General features: G+C 44.5%; 1 protein-coding gene across 15 annotated transcripts in view; it reads left to right on the forward strand.

Annotated features, from left to right (window-relative positions):
- Window positions 1–17,114, forward strand: part of abi3bpb (ABI family, member 3 (NESH) binding protein b) — a 30,546-nt gene that overhangs the window by 2,336 nt on the left and 11,096 nt on the right. For 4 of the 15 annotated variants that reach the window (XM_084346873.1, XM_084346876.1, XM_084346875.1 and 1 more), the window contains exons 2-10: window positions 3,306–3,485; window positions 7,669–7,737; window positions 7,822–7,954; window positions 9,176–9,357; window positions 9,445–9,497; window positions 11,612–11,651; window positions 12,282–12,356; window positions 13,193–13,267; window positions 15,094–15,300. In XM_084346873.1, the coding sequence (XP_084202999.1) occupies window positions 3,306–3,485; window positions 7,669–7,737; window positions 7,822–7,954; window positions 9,176–9,357; window positions 9,445–9,497; window positions 11,612–11,651; window positions 12,282–12,356; window positions 13,193–13,267; window positions 15,094–15,300 (1,014 nt within the window). Of the gene's footprint in view, window positions 1–3,305; window positions 3,486–7,668; window positions 7,738–7,821; window positions 7,955–9,175; window positions 9,358–9,444; window positions 9,498–11,611; window positions 11,652–12,281; window positions 12,357–13,192; window positions 13,268–15,093; window positions 15,301–16,760; window positions 16,839–17,114 lie in introns of all 15 variants that reach the window. The other 11 variants (XM_084346877.1, XM_084346865.1, XM_084346867.1 and 8 more) reach the window with 5 other exon arrangements.

Raw genomic sequence — 17,114 nt, forward strand, 5'->3', positions numbered from 1 at the left:
CGGGTTTCACAGGCGGTTTTTGGATTTCAGCCATAAATGTTTCATCTCACAACAGCTTGTCTAAAATATTGTGAGCATCAGTCTGAACTTGTGCCGCTCGTCTTCAGCTGTAGTTTCAGGCTGTGAATATAAAACGTGTCCTCGTCTTCACAACCAGGAACGAGGACGTGAGTTTGGTGACGTTCATGTGCGACTCGACGCTGCTCCGACTGGTGATTGAACTAAATTACAACGAGGAGCTGATCGAGGACGATGTTTGAATTTGTTCAGTGAACACGGCTGTGACCCTCAGAGTTCACTCAAAACCTTAAAATGGATTTAAAGAGCGACGAAGGAAACGCTCTCAGTTACAGTCAGCGTCTGGTCATCGGTGATCTTCGTCCTGATCCAGGCTGTCTCTGATGTGTCCGTCAGAGCTGCAGACAGACGTCCTCGTGTCACCACAGGAAGACAAACACACTGAGGGAGGACATGACAGCCTGCAGGTGGCGCCAAATCACACAGCTGTTTTGTTTTGACGAGATTCTGACAAAACACAAATAAATAAAAGATTTATCAAACTGACTTCTTCAGTTTAAAGTTTCCTCTCAGTCCACTTCCCTCAGAACCGTCAGGGTCCAGTGAAACCAGTGAAACCAGCAGCAGCTCATTAGTGCCCACATGAAGGAGGCCGTCAGTGTTTTACAGCTGGAGACTGTGGTCTGGTGTTTACAGACACTCAGCCAGACTCCATTCAGATTTCTGTTGTTTTATCCACGTTCCTGTGATCGTCAGTCCTTCTGTTACTTTGTGGTTTGTATTAATACTTCCTGCGTGTATATGTTGCTGTATGTAGGACTTGTGTTACTGGTACTCTTGAGGGCTCTTGAAAGAGTTCTGTTGAAGTCTTGGTAAAGTACAACATGAGTACTGTGAAGAACCAACGCAGGTCGCGTTGGTTCTTCATAGTACTCATGTTGTACTTTTGATACTTTATGTTACTTTTGATTATTTGTACTTCACAGTACCCTTCGCTTGCAGTAATTTATGTTTGTGTTTGTACTTGGTTTGGTTCTTGTTGGTACCATTGTGGTATTTGTAGTACTTCTTGTACTCTCTGTTGTCTTGTGCTCGTATTATACTGCAGTACTTTTGCAGTAGCAGGACTGCAGGTCATCTTGTGTTTGAAGTACTTCAGTACTTCAGTTAAAGTTTCTGCAGACTGTTGAGGAGCCCTTCGACTGTTTTGCCTCCTGCTCATGGTCCTCTGAGACGCTGTCCCGGCCGTCAGGAGGGACGACCGTCCTCCATGTTTGAGGCGTTTTGTCCGCTCCGCTCAATCAGCTGCTGTTGGACAGCCTTCGACAGGCCGAGCGGCGCTGCCAAGAACGAGCTGCATGATTCCACATGTCCAGCGGGTCTTTCCCAGGAACAAACATCCCAAAGAAAACCTGGACGAGACGGACGTCCTCGCGTCCAACACAAAGTGGAAAACAGTCTGAGGGAAACGTGGTGTTCTCCTCGCAGGAGGCCGTAACGAGTCATTACAGCTGATTGTTTCACGCTGCAGCGGCGCTCACAGTTAATCAGCTAAACAAACACAGTTGAGTTCATCCATGAAACTGGCTCATGGCTGCGCTCCGTTAAAGGGACAGGACGTGGCTCGATGTTTTGAAACATGATAAACCGTCTGAAAATAAGAAAAAACATTGTTTTCTGGTGTTTTGGGGTTCACATACTTTTCTCTCAGTCTTCTTTAGCTGCAGCAGGATATGTGAGTAAAACGTACAGAAAATTCAATGGGGTTTGGTACAAGCATGTTAGCATGCTAACATTTTTCTAATTATCAGTAAACACAGCTGCTGATTGGAGTTTGGGCTGCAACTAGCGATGATATCTCTGGCAATTATTTTTTACAATGAATCAATTAATTGTTCAGTCAAATGTTATAAATGCTGGTACAAACTGGGAGCTAATAATGCTCTATGTTTATCACTACAGTTCCCATGATGCTTTGGAAGATTGACAGGAAGTATAATGTTGCTATGGAGTCAGAGAGCTACAACTGAAGAAAACAGTGAACACACCATCTGTTTAACTGATCCAACCATTGAACTAGTAACCACAACGTCACCAGACTCCCTTAACAAATGTAGTGATTTTAAGAGTTGTCGAGTTAAAACAAACTTTATAAACTGTGTGAAACTCTGTCTCTGACTGATTCTCACTTATTTGTTCCTTCCTGTAAATTCAGCAAATGTTCTACATGAACTTCTTTCTGTGTTTGTGTAGAAACATGGTGTTTGTCCCAGTGATGGACGGGTCCTGGAGAAATAAAAAGGTTTATAGTTCCTGAGAAACCCTGTTGGGACTGAAACATTCTGTACTTGTTAAACTTTTAACAGTGGAGCGTGACGTCGGCTCTGAACCCCGAGAGGCCGAGGTCAGGATGATCTGCTGTTTGGATGGTGAACATGTTCATTAAGTGTTGGTCCGCAGGCTGAGAGGGAAATCATAAAAAGAGATGGAGAGTTTGGTTTCTAAATGAGATATCCGTCTGAGAGATTATGAGAGCATGAAATCAAATCAGAGCGTGGTTCCTCCTTCAGAACAGACTGAACCTTCAGACATTCAGATCATCAACTCCTTTTCCTCCTCAACTTGATGCTTGGTACGTTTGAAGCAGTTTGGTTTGGAGACGGTTTCACACTCGTCAGTGAATGTTTACCATGTTCAACATCTTGCTTATTAGCATGCTAGCATGCTAATATTTGCTTATTGGCACTAAATTAAGTAAATAAGTCCGGCTGAGGCTGATGGGAATGATTTAAGCTGCAGCAGGGTATGTGAGTAAAACGTGAGGAAATTTGAATGCAGTTTGGTTGAAAGTTACGATTCGTAACGTTGTGAAATTGACATTATTTCATATATTTTTAGTGCAGTTCTGCACTTTCTCGCCAGAATCAATCACAGATGTAATGAAAACATGTGATCGGGAGGATTCGGAGTTTAGTTCGGAGCATATGCTAATATTCTCACAATGTCAATGCTAACATGCTAATGTTTAGCAAGTCAAATGTTTATCACGCTCACCAACTTAGTTTGGACAGTTTGATGTTTTTGCTTAAAGATTGATTGAAACGACAGGGTAGGTGAGTAAAACGTCAGAAAAATTGAATGGAGTTTGGTGGAAGATCCCTTTAACTGCTAATTTTCTTTTTACATTTTAAAATATTTTTAGATGAACTTGTGCAGCTGATTTTTATTCTCCAGGAAGAAAAGCGAATGTTCTCGGCTCTAACATCCGTCTCTCTTCTTCTCTTCAGTGCGGCGTCAGAACATGAAGGTTCGGATCAACGCCACCGGCGACACCATCGTGATGAAGTTTGTGCGTCCGAGTCCGGACGTGAAGCTGGAGGGTTACATCCTGGGTTACGGCAGCAGCATGTTCTCCAAACAGTTCATCCAGCTGCCCGAGAACGGACAACCGTACGAGACCGAGATGGGTAAGACCGGCTACGGAGGCCTGAACAGGACATATCTGTATATTATTCAAAGAGTTTTATTTGAGGTTATTTTATTATTTAATTTTTCTCACATTTCTCACTATACACTTTATTTCACTTGTGCTCTCTCCGGGTTTTCATACTTTCCCGCAAAGTTGTTAATCGTTTAAGTCAAAATGGTCCAAAATTTGATTGGAGTTTGGTGGACAGGTCACCACCTCAGATTCAGAATTCAACAGCTGATATTAGACTTGGTGTTGATAAGGACTGAGATTTAATCAACACTAGCTCCTCATCACTAAATGTATTTTAAGAACATGACATCTGAACTCAACCAGGTGGATTTACTCTTTAAGTTGTTTGAAACCAAAACAGAAACCTGGAAATAAAGAACCAAAATGGGCTCAGTTGCGACCGTAATTTCAACCTGTTTTATAAAAGAAATTCAGTGAATTCGCTTCAGTCTTATCTTTATCAGCAAGATCAGAAGTCAAAACGCTCTAAAATTTGACTGGGGTTTGGTGGACAGATCTCAAGCACCTTCCCAAATGAACGTTTGTTCTCTCACGACTGATTAAGAAGCGTCCAGTGAAACCTGCTGCAGACTGACGGTTTCTGCCTCTGTGTCCATGTGAGCGCTGAACCTCCGTGTCCAAACCGTCAGACTCGTGGGAAACCGTGAGTTTCTGCAGAAATACTTTGGGGAGCAGCAGAACGTGAGAAGCGTTGGGAAGCAGAGGACTGTGGCAGCAGCAGCAGCAGGTGGCTCTGATCCTGTTTCTGAAGCTCGGCCAACAATTTTCCTCCCATCAGGACAGAAAACACTAAAAGCTGTGACGGCGTGACGTCTGATCGCAGCAGTTCACAGAGAACCTGCTGAAAGTCGTCCGTCGGCGCCGTCTCCTCTGCAGGCTGATGTTGACTCTCCTGCAGCACCTTTAATCAGCTGTGAGAGCCTGATTACACTGCTGACGACAGCGGACAGACATTAACGTCCGTCTTTGTTTAAAATCGTCTACATTTGGCTGAGGTTTGGTAGACGGATCACCACTTACACACACATGATGACTTGTTCTGTCTTTATTTTATCAGCTGTGAGAGCTTCAGTTCTTCTCACATGACAGTACAGAGACATTCGCTGTGTACTGTGTTTAAAAACAGCCAAATTTGGCTGAAGTTTGGTGGGTGTTTTAGTTTGAGCTGTGAGAAGCCTTACTTTTCCTGCCCTGATGTGGGCACAGACACTTTGACTTTTGAGTTTAATTCCTTTGTTTTTTGGAGAGCTTCAAAACTTTTGCGACAGTGCAAAGATGTTTGATGTGTTTAAAAATGTCCAGATTTTGGCTGCAGTTTGGTGGCAGTCTTCTGGTTGAAGCCGAGTCAAAAAACACAAAAAATTGGCTGAAGTTTGGTGGACAGATCAACAACAACCCAAACATTTAAAGACTGTTTCATCTCATTATTTCTTTCCATTGTTTGGTCTTTCTTTCAGTCTTCTCAGTTGTGTGTGGAGAGACGTTAGCTTTTTACAAGGTTTTAAAAACCTTAATTCAGCTGAAGTTTGGTGGTGGTCTTATGGATACTGTACTCAACCCTGAAGTCAAAATACGCTAGAATTTGACTGGAGTTTGGTTGCAGTCTTCTGGAACGTCAGGCAGTTTGGTGGACAGGTCACGAACATCGTATCATTCTGTTGTGGGCCTTTCATTGATTTTTGCTTCTGGAAACCATGTGAGGCGCTGTGTTCAAGTGCAGCTGGGACATCCAGACATCCTGCTCTTCTATGTTGCGTTTACTTTCCGCTGTGTGTGTAAATTAAACCCAGGAGACGAAGGACAAACAGACATAAACAGTTTAGTTTCAGGAGAAGTTTTAATTTAATCTCCGGCTCCTTATTTGTCGCTCGTCTCTCATCGCCGCTCCTTCTGCCCTGAGGTCAGCTGTCAGTCAAACGGTGTGGGCGGGGCTGTGGTGTCAGAGCTGCTCTTAAACACTTCATGTGGTGTTTACCTTGGTGGTTAAAAGCCTTCAGCTGAGAACCATCCATCAGCAGCTCGGGAGGATCGACCGCAGTGTTGACTCTTTAAATCCGACGCTGCTCGTGGTCTCTGAGGAGACACACGGCCGGGTCCTGCTGAGCAACATGTTCAGAAGTTATCACCACATGAAAAACTACAAATAAGGAACAAACTCTGTTAAAGAAGAATTCAGAGGTGTTCAGAACACTCCCACCAAACTTCAGCCAAAATGTGAGCTGTTCTGACTGGCTGGGTTTGAGTACTGCTGCTAACGCTAAAAGCTTTTCCAGAAGCACCAAACCAAAAACATATAATCATAATGTAACCTGTGAATGTTTGGGCTGTTTCTGACTCACAGTGTGGAGTTCACAGGTGAAACGCAGAAAAGAAAGAAATAATATAAATATTATAAATAATAAATACTCGGGTCGTTGTTCTCGATCTGGAGCAAAGTACTGATGCTGATCCTCTTCAACTCTGAAAGATTTCAGTTTCCCCACCAAACTTCAGCTACATTTTCACGTTTTTTAAATAACTACATGGTCAACATGTCGATGTCGTTCATCGATAAACAAACCTGATTAATTAGGGAGCTTTTCAAGATTCAAGTCAGCGAGATTTATTCAGGAAGTCAAATGTCATATAGAGATCACTTAGAGACAAATCAGCCTCAAACACTGAAGAAAACCTCCGTCGACTCAACAAAGGAAAGATTATAATAAAACCTCCGGCAGCTGGTTTCACCCTCCCGACCCTCGTGACTAATGCAGCTGATACATTTTCCACCGAGACAAAAAAAGAAAAGAAAAAGCAGAGAAAGGACGACAAACACTGCTCGGCCTCCCAGGTGACTGCAGGTGATTGATGAGGTCAGGAGGGGAAGGAGTGGGCGGGGCTTATACCCACCTGTCAGTGTGTGAAGCTTTGAGGAGCAGCAGATGAATGAAACCTCTCAGGTTCACAAAGAGACGCACAGCTCCAGGACTTTAAGAGGTTTGTCTTAAAATGCTGTCATTTTGAATGCAGTCTGGTTTGGGATGAGATGGAGCCTTTTCTTTAGGATTTGGACATTTCCAGAAGCTTTGAACACGTCAACCAAAGCAGGATGTGTTGATGGAGGAGGATCAGATGTTTCTGTTTGCTGTTTGTCGAGTCTCAAAGCTAAAGAGCTAAACCGAGTAAAAACACATTTATTCAACGAATGACAGATTTTACAGTGTATCCTGCTCAGTCAGTCGTCATCATGCTCTTCCTGTTCGACTTCAGGGTTAATCCCTTTAACTGCTCGCACTTTACCCATAATGCTGCAGGGTGCCTCGCCCGTCACACCCACAAACCTTTTTCATTTATTCAATCATCATTTTCTGTTAGAAGTTTCTGTCGAAGCACGTTTTATTCACAGTGACACAACTTTATTCAACATGGTACAAAGAAACGGTATAAAGTTACTGATCCTCCACCCTCATCTGGAAACACATGAAGCACTGAGTTCATAAAGTTTAAAGAACATCGAGGAGAAAGACGTATTATCATGAAGTAATCAGTGAATGTTGGGCTGCTGGTCTGTCCACCGAACCTCTGTGCTGGTTCAATGAGTCGGGGACAGTTTAGTAACATTCAGTGATTATCATGAAGACTTGTCGAGTTTTCAGGCGTCTGAGGGATTTTCTGCTGAAACTCGACTCTCAGCAGAGACAAACTGTTTCAACATGTCGTCTTTGTGTTTCTCTAATCGTTCCCATGTGTTCGTCTGAACTGGGGGTCGTTGTAATGACATCATCATCATCGTCATCATCATCACGGCAGCACATTTCCAGAACAGACGGCAGCGTTCCTCACACGTTTCTGCTCTGAGCTCCCGCCGGAGGAGAATGAAGGATTAGTCTCCATGAAGCAGCTGCTTACATACAGACCGTTACTCTCTGTGTCCCCAGGTTCCTGATGTTTCAGGTTTAAACATGCAAATGAGGCTTCCTATGTGATTATCTGCATGAACGTCCAAAACATAAATCTGAACTGAAATATCTTAATGTGTAAATGTGAAAACGTGATGGAAGACAAATAGACGACCATCTGTACAGACCAGAGGCTCAGTGGTGCCAGAGGCAGAACTGTCCTGATGTTTGTGAGATAAAAGTCATAATGTAAACAACTTCCTGTTCCAGACGCTGAGCCGAAGTACCTGGTGGCCGTCCAGCCGATCCCAGTGAACGACGTGAAGAAACACTGCACAGGTACGCCAGCCGCCCGCTTCCTGTTTGCTTTATGACGCTGGTGTAGAGGCCGGCAGGTGTGACTGTCCTCACCTGTGTGCACAGGGAAGGTGAACCTGGAGAAGCCGCTCCACCTGGTGATCGGCTCCGTCAGCCCCAGCGCCGTGCTGCTGTCCTGGGGAAACTACCTGAAGACGCCCTACGAGGGCGACGTCATGAACGAGTGCCTGGAGGACGGGTGAGAAAACAAGTATGATCAGACTGATGTGAGCTCTGTCACAGAACTGTGGACGTCTTCAAGGAGAGACGGACCGTCAGAGACAGTTCTGACGAGTTTGATTCGCTTCCCTCGGCAGGTTTCTGACTTTCTAAGAGAGACTGTGTAGTTTGTCTGAGGCAGTGAGCCTCCTCACCGACGTGTCAGGCAGGAACAAGAGCATTTGGCAACAGTGGTGAAAAAAAACTGCCTTTAACAGGCAGAACCCTCGAGCAGAACCGGACTCAAAGGTGGGCGGCCGGTTGGGTTGAGAGGGAGAGAAATGTGTTTCTCTGCACGGCATCATGATGAATGCTTGGACTGTGTTTGAGTCGTGCTGAGTGATGTTAGACCGGCTGGCCTCTCTTTTCCTTCGGCTGTCGCCTCCAAGAATCCCTTTCTTTTTCCGTCCCTGTGAGACGAGCTGGAGGAGCCGTCGGAAAGCTTGAGCCAGGCGTCCGCTGCCACTCTGGCCGTCGTGTTAAAGCTCCTCGTGAGCAGAGTTTGGCCGCTGGCTTTGAAAAACACGACATGAGGGAGTGAAAGTGGAGATCGGCCGCGCTGCTCGCCAGAGTGAGCAACACCTAATGACAGGCTGTTTCCACGCTGAGGTCACGGCGGCCACAGAGAAACCACACAGGCCGAGTCTCCATGTTGGGCTGTCGTTTGTTTGTTGTCAGTGTGCAGCGAGTGTTCGGGGTTAGCACGCCGCCCAGCGCCAACTGTAGCAACAGGCCAAACGAAGGTGTTGGTCAGGGAAACTGTGATGAGTTCATTATCAGCTTCATCATGAAGCCATGATGGCTACCGGTTGGTTGGTTGGTTTGTCAGCAGGATTAAACAGACACTACTGACCAGATTTTAACCAATCTTGGATGGAGGACGGGTCTCGGCCCAGAATAGACCTCATTAACTTTTTGTGCTGATCCAGATGAAGGGACGGATCCAGGAAATTGTTGAATAATGATCGTATGTTGATGAACAAAGCCGAGCCTGTTTAGGTGTCTGGTATCTATGAGGGAGGAAGAAGAGACTGTTGGGCGTTGGTGGAGGTATGCACTCTACTGAGTGCCATCCCAGTTTTGTGACAGGCGTGCATTCAAACCAGAAAAGTAAACTCACTTGGACTGATTCTGGCTCTGTTGGTTCCCCTCCACACACCTTCTCGCTGCTGACCTGTGATTGCTGCTCTCCTGCCTTCAGGTTCTACACCATCCGCTACAGGGAGAGGAACAGGAAGTGGATCTATCAGACCTGCCCCACCAGCGACACCGTCATCGACAACCTGAAACCCAACACGCCCTACGAGTTCGGCGTCCGGTCCAACAAGGACGACCGCAGCGGCATGTGGAGCAAACCGGTCATCCACAACACCAACATGGGCAGTAAGGAGTAACTTTTTATTAAATTACTGAGTCATTGATGAATTAATTCAGGATAAATTATAATAATATTTTGGTCTGGATTCACAGATAAGAACGCACAGAAGCCGTACAAGCTGCGTAATCCTCTCGCCAAGCCGCTGGTACGTAGCCTGCAGCCTGCAAGTGTCATGTTAATGCACCGATGGAACGTAACTGAGTACATTTACTCAAGTACTGTACTGCAGTACAATTTTGAGATAGTTATACTTGATAGTTTCCATTTTCCAATGTATTTTATCAGCAGTCATGTATGTGCCTGAGGTGACTTCCACTTTCACCACACTAACATTTAACACCATATCTTTACTTTTACTCGAGTACGACTGTTGGGTACTTTTTACAACGCTGAGCGAATACAAACTGTAAACAACAAGATTAACTCCAATAGAAACGTGTGTGGTGTGAGACATGTGTGGTGTGAGACATGTGTGGTGTCAGACGTGTGGTGTGAGACGTGTGTGGTGTGAGACGTGTGTGGTGTGAGACGTGTGGTGTGAGACGTGTGTGGTGTGAGACGTGTGGTGTGAGACATGTGGTGTGAGACGTGTGTGGTGTGAGACATGTGTGGTGTGAGACGTGTGTGGTGTGAGACATGTGTGATGTGAGACGTGTGGTGTGAGACATGTGTGGTGTGAGACGTGTGGTGTGAGACGTGTGTGGTGTGAGACGTGTGTGGTGTGAGACGTGTGGTGTGAGACGTGTGTGGTGTGAGACATGTGTGGTGTGAGACGTGTGTGGTGTGAGACGTGTGTGGTGTGAGACGTGTGGTGTGAGACATGTGTGGTGTGAGACGTGTGGTGTGAGACGTGTGTGGTGTGAGACGTGTGGTGTGAGACGTGTGGTGTGAGACGTGTGTGGTGTGAGACATGTGGTGTGAGACGTGTGGTGTGAGATGTGGTGTGAGACGTGTGGTGTGAGACGTGGTGTGAGACGTGTGGTGTGAGACATGTGTGGTGTGAGACATGTGGTGTGAGACGTGTGGTGTGAGACGTGTGGTGTGAGACGTGGTGTGAGACGTGTGGTGTGAGACGTGGTGTGAGACGTGTGGTGTGAGACGTGGTGTGAGACGTGTGGTGTGAGACGTGTGTGGTGTGAGACATGTGGTGTGAGACATGTGGTGTGAGACGTGTGGTGTGAGATGTGGTGTGAGACGTGTGGTGTGAGACATGTGGTGTGAGACGTGTGGTGTGAGACGTGGTGTGAGACGTGTGGTGTGAGACGTGTGTGGTGTGAGACATGTGGTGTGAGACATGTGGTGTGAGACGTGTGGTGTGAGATGTGGTGTGAGAAGTGTGGTGTGAGACATGTGGTGTGAGACGTGTGTGGTGTGAGACATGTGTGGTGTGAGACGTGTGGTGTGAGACGTGTGTGGTGTGAGACGTGTGGTGTGAGACGTGTGGTGTGAGACGTGTGGTGTGAGACGTGTGTGGTGTGAGACGTGTGGTGTGAGACGTGTGTGGTGTGAGACGTGTGGTGTGAGACGTGTGGTGTGAGACGTGGTGTGAGACGTGTGGTGTGAGACGTGTGGTGTGAGACGTGTGGTGTGAGACATGGTGTGAGACATGTGGTGTGAGACGTGTGGTGTGAGACGTGGTGTGAGACATGTGGTGTGAGACGTGTGTGGTGTGAGACGTGTGGTGTGAGACGTGGTGTGAGACGTGTGGTGTGAGACGTGGTGTGAGACATGTGGTGTGAGACGTGGTGTGAGACGTGTGGTGTGAGACGTGGTGTGAGACATGTGGTGTGAGACGTGGTGTGAGACGTGTGGTGTGAGACGTGGTGTGAGACGTGGTGTGAGACGTGTGGTGTGAGACGTGTGGTGTGAGACGTGTGGTGTGAGACGTGGTGTGAGACGTGTGGTGTGAGACGTGTGGTGTGAGACATGTGGTGTGAGACGTGGTGTGAGACGTGGTGTGAGACGTGTGGTGTGAGACGTGTGGTGTGAGACGTGGTGTGAGACGTGTGGTGTGAGACCGGCTCCGTCTGGAAAGTGTCGGCGTACAGATAAAGACTGACTGATAACCTGATGATAAAACTGTCCGTCCTCTTGAGATCACTAATAGGTTGAATATGTAAAATATTAACAAAATGGCCGACTGTGTCCAGCCATTCACTCCACCAGCTGCCTGAGAACGCCTGAAGCGGTGCATGCTGGGAGTATCTTCTTGATTGTTATTTGATGGCAGAATCCTGAAGTTGCTGTTTTGTCTTGCAGAAGCCTCTCGGGCCTCACGCTCTGTTCCCTCCTCGTCTCGGTGAGTTCAGCCGCCTCTTTAACTTCCTACAGTCAGTGAACCTGTTGAGGCAGCGGCTGTTTCTGTTAGTGCTGCCTCACATTGTTCAAGGAGTCTGTTTATTAGCCGTGCAGGTATGTACAGTTGTTTCATGTGGACGAGTGTGTAATCCACCTCCACCTGCTTTCAGAGGAGACCATAATAATAAAGCTGTGACGGTGTCACTGCAGGTTCAGGCTGGTTTAAAGTCTGCAGGACAGAAGAGTTCACAGAAAAGCAAATCTTAGATCGAATATGCAAATGTTCTCTCAGGATTTAGTGAAAGTGAGTCCTCAGACAGCTTCTGTAGTCTGATCCAGTGTCCGACAACACAAAGATATTCACTAGGATCATAGAAACCAGGAGGAGAAGCCAATTCAGACATTTAGAAACTGTAAACAGCGACTGATCTGAGAGTTTATGGATTAACTGACCTGCAGTGTGAATATAAAATGTAAAAATGTTCATAGATTGTGAAGCAGGACTCATTTTAAATCTGAGTAAAGTTTTAATGAGAAGCTTTATAATCTGAGTGTATCTGAGAGAAGATAAAGCTGCTCCTTCAATAAAAGTTTGTGGTTTCCTTCCTGTGACGTGTCGACTCGTTTGCAGCTCTGCACAACAGGACTCGAGGTTCTCCTCTGCTCAAAAACCCGGCTTTCCCCGGAGCTCCTCGCACTTCCTTTGGTGATTATTTCTTCTTCTCTCCTCCACACACACATCATCTCCTCTTATACGTCTTCTTCCACTCAGGGCTGCAGAGACGCCTCAAAAGCTTCACAGTCGGGTTCGACCGATTAAAAAAACTGAGCCTCAAAAACTGCTGATTAATGTGAAAACTGAAAGTGAGTGAGTGAAGTATGCTAACGGGTGTTAGCAAAGAAATTGGACTGTTGTGTGTTACCTCGCTGAGCAAAATGATCTCCAAGTGACGTCATTACAGGCTCTGAAAAGTTTTTACAGTGTAATTTTAAACTCAGTCTGACGTCTGAAGAACTTCCTCCGGTTCAAATGAGGTTTTATGACGGATAAATGAGGCGTGTTCGTTACCAGGAGAGCTACTTATCAGCTTTATTAAATACCATGTGTCGGTCCCAGGTTGGACGACCCACACATGGTTTTCTACGTTTAAGATTCAAGACACTGTAATTAAAGCACACTGCACGAGGGAAAACAAGAACAAAACCTCCAACAGCGCCAGTTTGGTTCAAAGTGCACCGTCAAATACAAAATCTAAAGTTTGGAAGACATTAAAAGGGAAATCTATAAAAGTCCATAATTAAAACTCACCAGCGATTTAGTTTTCAAGCTTCACTCACTCACTGTTTGTTAAGAACAGATTTTACAATTTGTGGCAAAAACTGTTGTTTTGTTCGTATTGAAATTTGTGTCGTCCATTCAGAGGCCACATCGGTCCAACTCGACCTCTGAAGCTGCTTCTTTCCAAACACATCCATCATGTTTTTCTACTTTCACCACTTTCACATTTACTTCCTTTAAACCAAACATATTATTTCCCACAGCTCCTCCTGAGAGCCACCAGGAAACGTTACCTCTGCCCGGCTTCACTGAGCCCAAATGGCCTCACGAGTCACTCGGTAACAAGAAAAGACGCTCTTATTTATTTATTTTTAATCACCCAGCTTTATTCGCAGCCTGTCTTTACCTGCTTCGGCTGAGCCCAGTGATGCACCTGGGAAGGGGAGGGGTCTGGGACCATGCAGCTGTTATGATTGGCTGCATGCTAGCATGCCTTGAGCGCAGTTAGAAAGTCGATACGAAGCGTGGAGATGATGTCGCTGGAGGTCAGGTGATACGAGTAAGTTCACTTAGCCCCGCCCACCCTGAGTGCAGCTGTACACTACGCTGCTAAAGGTCATGTTACTGCTTCATTTGTGCACCTGAAGCCGTCAGTTTTCTTCTTCTGCTTTTCTTCTTTCACACACTTCAGTTTTCCTTTTATCTGTGTTTTCTACCTTTTCCTTAACCTCAAGATCTGTTTCCAGTCTTTAACAGCTCAGTATCAGATGTTCTTTAGAAAAACTTGATGATGATGTGACTGATGAAGTCCATCTGGCTGGCAAGCTAACTGCTTACATACTGGTTATCTAGTAAACAAGCTGTGCTAGCCAGCTAACTCAACAAAAGCAGTAAAATCAGTTTATTAAAATGGCAACAAAGGGTTTTTATAAAACTGCAAATTCCTCATGAAAACAGATTGTTTTTTATTGTTATTTCTTAAAGTTTTAGCATCTTTTTCTATAGATTTTCTCAATTAAACTTTTAATTAAAGCCAATTTTCAAATTTGTGAGACGTATCTTTGGAAAGTTATCCAACAACATTTATGATTAGGTTCAGTGGATTTAAGCAACATTATGTCCAAACAACACCAGCCAATGATTGGTCAAGCAGAGAGAGAGATAGATCAAATATTTTGGGATTCAAAAATGGACTCAATAACTTGTTACGAAGGATATTTTACCTGTAGATTGTCTTGTTTTATGACATTGGTTTTCAGTGAAATCAGTATTATTCAGAGAAACTGAGGCTCTATCTTTAAATCTGATCTTTCCTCTGTCTGTCTGTCAGTCTGTCTGTCCGTCTGTCCGTCTGTCCTCACCGTGGCTGCTTCATGAAGTCATTGCCATGTTCAATCAGTCTGCATGACAGGACTGCATGTCAGCCAGTTCAGACGCAGACGTTGTTGGATTTTCCCACCAGGGAAAGACAACACAAGTCGTTCTGCAAAACTCCCAAAATGTCTTCTCGACTTTTCTGTATTTCTGTGAGGTACAAGATGATGGGAACAAATCTTTATCCTTTGGACATTTGTTTGCTTATTGGAGATTCTTGTTTCGAAAGTAGGACTGGGTGTGATTGTGTCGTTACGATACCAGAGTTTAGGCCAAATATCAAAACAATATGTTCTAGAGACATTACTGTGAGGAATTTAAGAAGTGCTTTGCTTAAAAAAGATACAGTCCAAAATCACGAGCGCAAGATGCATCCATGCATTATACCCTGAAATAACCAACCAATCAACCAACAAACTGACCAACCAACAGGTAAAATGGACACAAAACAGAACCTTCCTGGTGGAGTAACAAGCAGTGTTCATGTTTCAAACAATCTGACCCTTGTCATTGGACATTTAATACCAATTTTTGGCACAGTTATACTTCAGGACACGTGTCGATACCCAGTCTTACTTGAGAGAAAGTTGACAGAAAAATCTAAAGACATGTATCTGGTGACTTTCATTTGTTTTTCATTTGGAGATGATGACATGAATCAAAATGCATGTCTGTTTAAGCACAGTACAGTATGTCCGTCATTCAACCCAAAACTAAAGTTTGGTGTCTAAAATCAACCCAGAGGATCAGATTCCCATGATCAGTGTACCTCTCTCCTGTCTCACCCCAGACAAAGGAAACACTCTTAGAAACGACTCCAACCGACCGGCGGATCATCGTCCGGCCCTCCCCCAACTCCTGCCCACCAAAGCCCCTCCTGCCACTGCCACTTCCACTGCCTCCCCTCTCCTTAAATTACCCTCCAATGCCGACTCACGTCAGGGGCAGACCACTAAGGCACCCACTAAGGCACCTGAGAAGCCTTATAACCCTGCTGGTAATTTCACCTCCCAACTTCCCTTTTTTTACTGTGTTTGTTACATAATCGCCAGGTTTTGTGTCAGAAATCAGTTGGCTGGGCTGCAAAGCACCGACTGAGACAGAAGACAGTTAAAATGAGTTTGGTGATAATTGAGGGAATACTACTGTATCTCCAACAGGCTGTCTGTGTGACCTCCATGGAAATAAGCATGTCATCTGCAAACAATTACACAATAAAGACCAAGCTGCTGTCAATTAACTGATGTTTTACATTTTATATGTGGCTCTCAAAAAGCCAAACCTTTCTTTTGAAAGTGCCATCTAGTTTCCTTAACGGTGGAGTAATGGGGTAAAGATTGTTTTTTGATCACATTTAAAATACATTGTTGCTTTGAGGAAACAATTAATGGACAGATCAGTCTTTTAAATTTAACAGACTCGATGTGCGACCTCCATGAAAAGATTTATATGGTCTGCTGTTGGCAGCTGACTGCTGTTTTATATTTGGAGCTTAAAAACTGAAGCTCTTAAAATGCAAAGCTTTTTTTGCAGAGTTGAATTCGGCAAAGTCCTGTCTAACCTAGGGAAGTATCACCTCCTTTGCACGGGTTACATTATGTGTTGGTTTTTTTAGAATCTTTTGTACAGTGTTAAATAATGGTTTGGTATTCGAAAGACACTTCAATGACAAAAAAAGTTTAATGAAAAAAAAACATTTAATGAAAAGGCTCATGAGACATACATTTTTACAGTATATGTCTGAGTGGCCTCTGTATGACGTAAACATAACTGTCGTCTGCAAAAAGAATTAAAAGTCTGAGCCCAATTCATCATCATTCCATCATTTTATGCATCCAAACTGAATGATTTGTTCAGTCACAATAAAAATAATGACATTTTTGTTAGTGAGACAGATCTTTGTGACATAAATTAACTTCCTCTAATACAAACACAAAAATAAGAGTCTCATCTGCAAAGAATTATAATTTACAGGCAGGGCTATGGTCAGCGAACAACTGTTTCAGATTTTGAAATTAAAAAAATCCTGTTTTCAAATATGCCAAAATTTTCATTGAAAAACTGGAGGTTTCCATATTCAACTCCTAATTTCTCATCATACCTTCTATGTATACCTCTGTTGAAATGGTGATTTGGTGATTTTTCACTGATTTATTCAATCACAATGAAAATATGTTGGTGTTTAACATATTTTCAGAAACAACTATCTTGTTAGTGAGACAGATCCTTGTGACTTTAACGGACTCCCATTAGGATCTCTTTCTCAAAAATGAGAGTATTATCTGCAAAGAGTTGAATATTATTAATCTTATTCTTCACTGCTTTAAACTTTTTCAAGGTCTGTTGTTATAAAAACACTATTTCTCATTTCCGTTTTAATTCAGCAGGTTGTGGACCATCTCTTAAACTAACAACTGTCGGGTCTTTGTAGCGTTAAACCTTCTCTTTCCCACACAGCTTTCGGCAAATCCCGGGACGGGTCGTCACTGCTGAGATCAGCTCTGGCCAATGAGAGAGCCAAAACTAACAACTGGGGTAATAATGACCTCACGAAACGCTTCCTGTAACTTGCAATCGATGGCAGTCATGCTCTCTCTGTCTGTCTGCTGTTAATCTGCAACCATCTTGTTCCCTCGAGCTTCCAGATAAACTGCAGTGTTGAAGTTTTTGTCCACAGGATTGGCTGCTCGCTCCAGGATCTAAATCCATTCCATCCAACATGGCCTCCAATGTCTGCATGCAGCACACAATCTTACAATCATGGTTGCATCATCAAAACTCATCAGCAGCTTAAATGTTTGTGGTTTCCCC

Source organism: Pagrus pagrus, assembly GCF_965226575.1.
Source record: "Pagrus pagrus genome assembly, chromosome: 24".
Lineage (NCBI taxonomy): Eukaryota > Metazoa > Chordata > Actinopteri > Spariformes > Sparidae > Pagrus > Pagrus pagrus.